The sequence below is a fragment of the Limulus polyphemus genome, unplaced genomic scaffold (assembly GCF_000517525.1).
Source record: "Limulus polyphemus unplaced genomic scaffold, Limulus_polyphemus-2.1.2 Scaffold17301, whole genome shotgun sequence".
Lineage (NCBI taxonomy): Eukaryota > Metazoa > Arthropoda > Merostomata > Xiphosura > Limulidae > Limulus > Limulus polyphemus.
Genome location: NW_013682911.1, coordinates 1 through 2,383, shown reverse-complemented (window position 1 = coordinate 2,383; position 2,383 = coordinate 1). Strand labels below are relative to the sequence as shown.

Sequence of the window (2,383 nt, the reverse complement as noted above, 5' to 3'; positions counted from 1 at the left end):
ATCACTAGAATAACAGTACAGCTCATTGTCGCGTTGTCACTAGAATAACAGTAAAGCTCATTGTCGTGTTATCACTAGAGTAACAGTACAGCTCATTGTCGCGTTGTCACTAGAATAACAGTAAAGCTCATTGTCGTGTTATCACTAGAGTAACAGTACAGCTCATTGTCGTGTTATCACTAGAATAATAGTACAGCTCATTGTCGTGTTGTCACTAGAATAACACTGATGTATTGTTGTTCTTGTGATGGAACGGTTTGCAAAGTGGAAAATCTGTGAAACGTTTGTCAAGATATTGTGGTTCATGGTTGACTTAACATTCTATACAGGATCTTATAACAATCAAACTTTCAGTATTCTATAATCATGGTCGACCAAAATCATCAGTGAAATCCCAACAGCAACATAGGGCCTTGAACATCGTTAACTCTCAATAGTGTATATATTTCTCTGTGATATCACATAACTTATACTGATACTCACTTCCAAGATATCGTGAGCATATCCTTCTGCTCTCTCCCAGCTCCCTAAAATCACATGTTCCCATGGCCATGATCCCTCACAAGCTTCAGTAGCCAGAAGAAACTGCTCAGGGAATGAATTATGGGTAATATCCAGGAGCTCTGGTGGAGAAATCTCATTCCAGTACCAGTGGAAGCCAACACCACTTACATATCTGGCTGCTTCTGGATCACTTAACACCTGCAAGAAATACAAATATATTCATGAATAGTGATATAACAATGGCTTTAGCTAAAGCACTACAACAGCCGTCTAACAATGGATCAAGCTGCTACAATAGCCGTCTAACAATCGATCAAGTTGCTACAATAGCCGTCTAACAATCGTTCAAGCTGCTACAATAGCCGTCTAACAATCGATCAAGCTGCTACAATAGCCGTCTAACAATCGATCAAGCTGCTACAATAGCCGTCTAACAATCGATCAAGCTGCTACAATAACCGTCTAACAATGGATCAAGCTGCTACAATAGCCGTCTAACAATGGATCAAGCTGCTACAATAGCCGTCTAACAATGGATCAGGCTGCTACAATAGCCGTCTAACAATGGATCAAGCTGCTACAATAACCGTCTAACAATGGATCAAGCTGCTACAATAACCGTCTAACAATGGATCAAGCTGCTACACTGCAACTGTCTTCGTAAATTATGGAAAGTAATATCTAAAAGAGTGCAAAAATATTCGTCAATAAATATTGAAGAACTCCATCTATTATTGGCTTTAGGTAAAAACACATGTTATCGCTATATTAATGCACTATCTATTAAACTAGACATTTTATTTTCGGATTATATTTAAGAGTATTCACTATTTTAATGATAATGTTCCTAATATGATGAGAGAAGTTGTGCACGAGAGTAACTTGTACTATATGATGTACAGAAGAAATGAAATGTGTATAACAAAGCCTAATTTAAGTGGACGTTAGAATCCCATATACAATACAATCAACAGGAAGAATTTTATAGTTACCACATCTGCCCACTTTGGAAGTAAAAATCGCTGATCGTCCATTATCATCATCTTAATTTTTTTGGGTCCATATCCAGCGTTCTCCAAGGAAGGCCCCAGGTGCATCTTAATGAAGTCACGCTGAGACTCGGGGGTGAAGCCCAAGCACTGGAATGAAAAGTTATATTGAAGGCCGTTGGTAGGCTCATTCTCGGTGGTCAGCCCCCAGAAGCTAATGTTGTACGCTTCATATGCTTCTAGGAACCTAATGAAAGCCAAAATAAAGTAATACATCTATTATACTGTAAGGTAACATAACCATAGACGATCCGTAACTCAATACAATCTATACACGTAATTAATTACATATATAACAATGTCTAACAACGTAAATGTACTTCGCATCTTTAGAATTACCTTTAATGTGTACGTATTTAACACGTAATATAAATACAGCTTAATTATATATCTATAGATTTACATACAAGACAATGTCAACAACGTTATATCTATAGATTTACAGACACAACCAGGTGAACAACGTTATATCTATAGATTTACATACACGACAATGTCAACAACGTTATATCTATAGATTTACAGACACAACCAGGTGAACAACGTTATATCTATAGATTTATATACACAACCAGGTGAACAACGTTATATCTATAGATTTACATACACGACCAGGTAAACAACGTTATATCTATAGATTTACAGACACGACCAGGTGAACAACGTTATATCTATAGATTTACAGACACAATCAGGTGAACAACGTTATAACTATAGATTTACCGACACAACCAGGTGAACAACGTTATAACTATAGATTTACAGACACAACCAGGTGAACAACGTTATAACTATAGATTTACTAGACACGACCAGGTAAAGAACGTTAT

At 36.8% G+C, this 2,383-nt stretch overlaps 1 protein-coding gene across 1 annotated transcript; it reads right to left on the bottom strand.

Moving 5' to 3' along the window:
* Positions 1 to 473: 473 nt before the first annotated feature.
* LOC106477524 (glucosylceramidase-like) lies at positions 474 to 1,775 on the bottom strand (the record flags this gene model as incomplete). The annotated part of the gene is made up of 2 exons (XM_013938076.2): positions 1,497 to 1,775; positions 474 to 702 (listed from the first exon to the last, which is right to left on the bottom strand). Coding segments are annotated over exons 1-2 (502 nt in total), but the record flags the coding sequence as incomplete, so codon positions are not given.
* Positions 1,776 to 2,383: the final 608 nt, after the last annotated feature.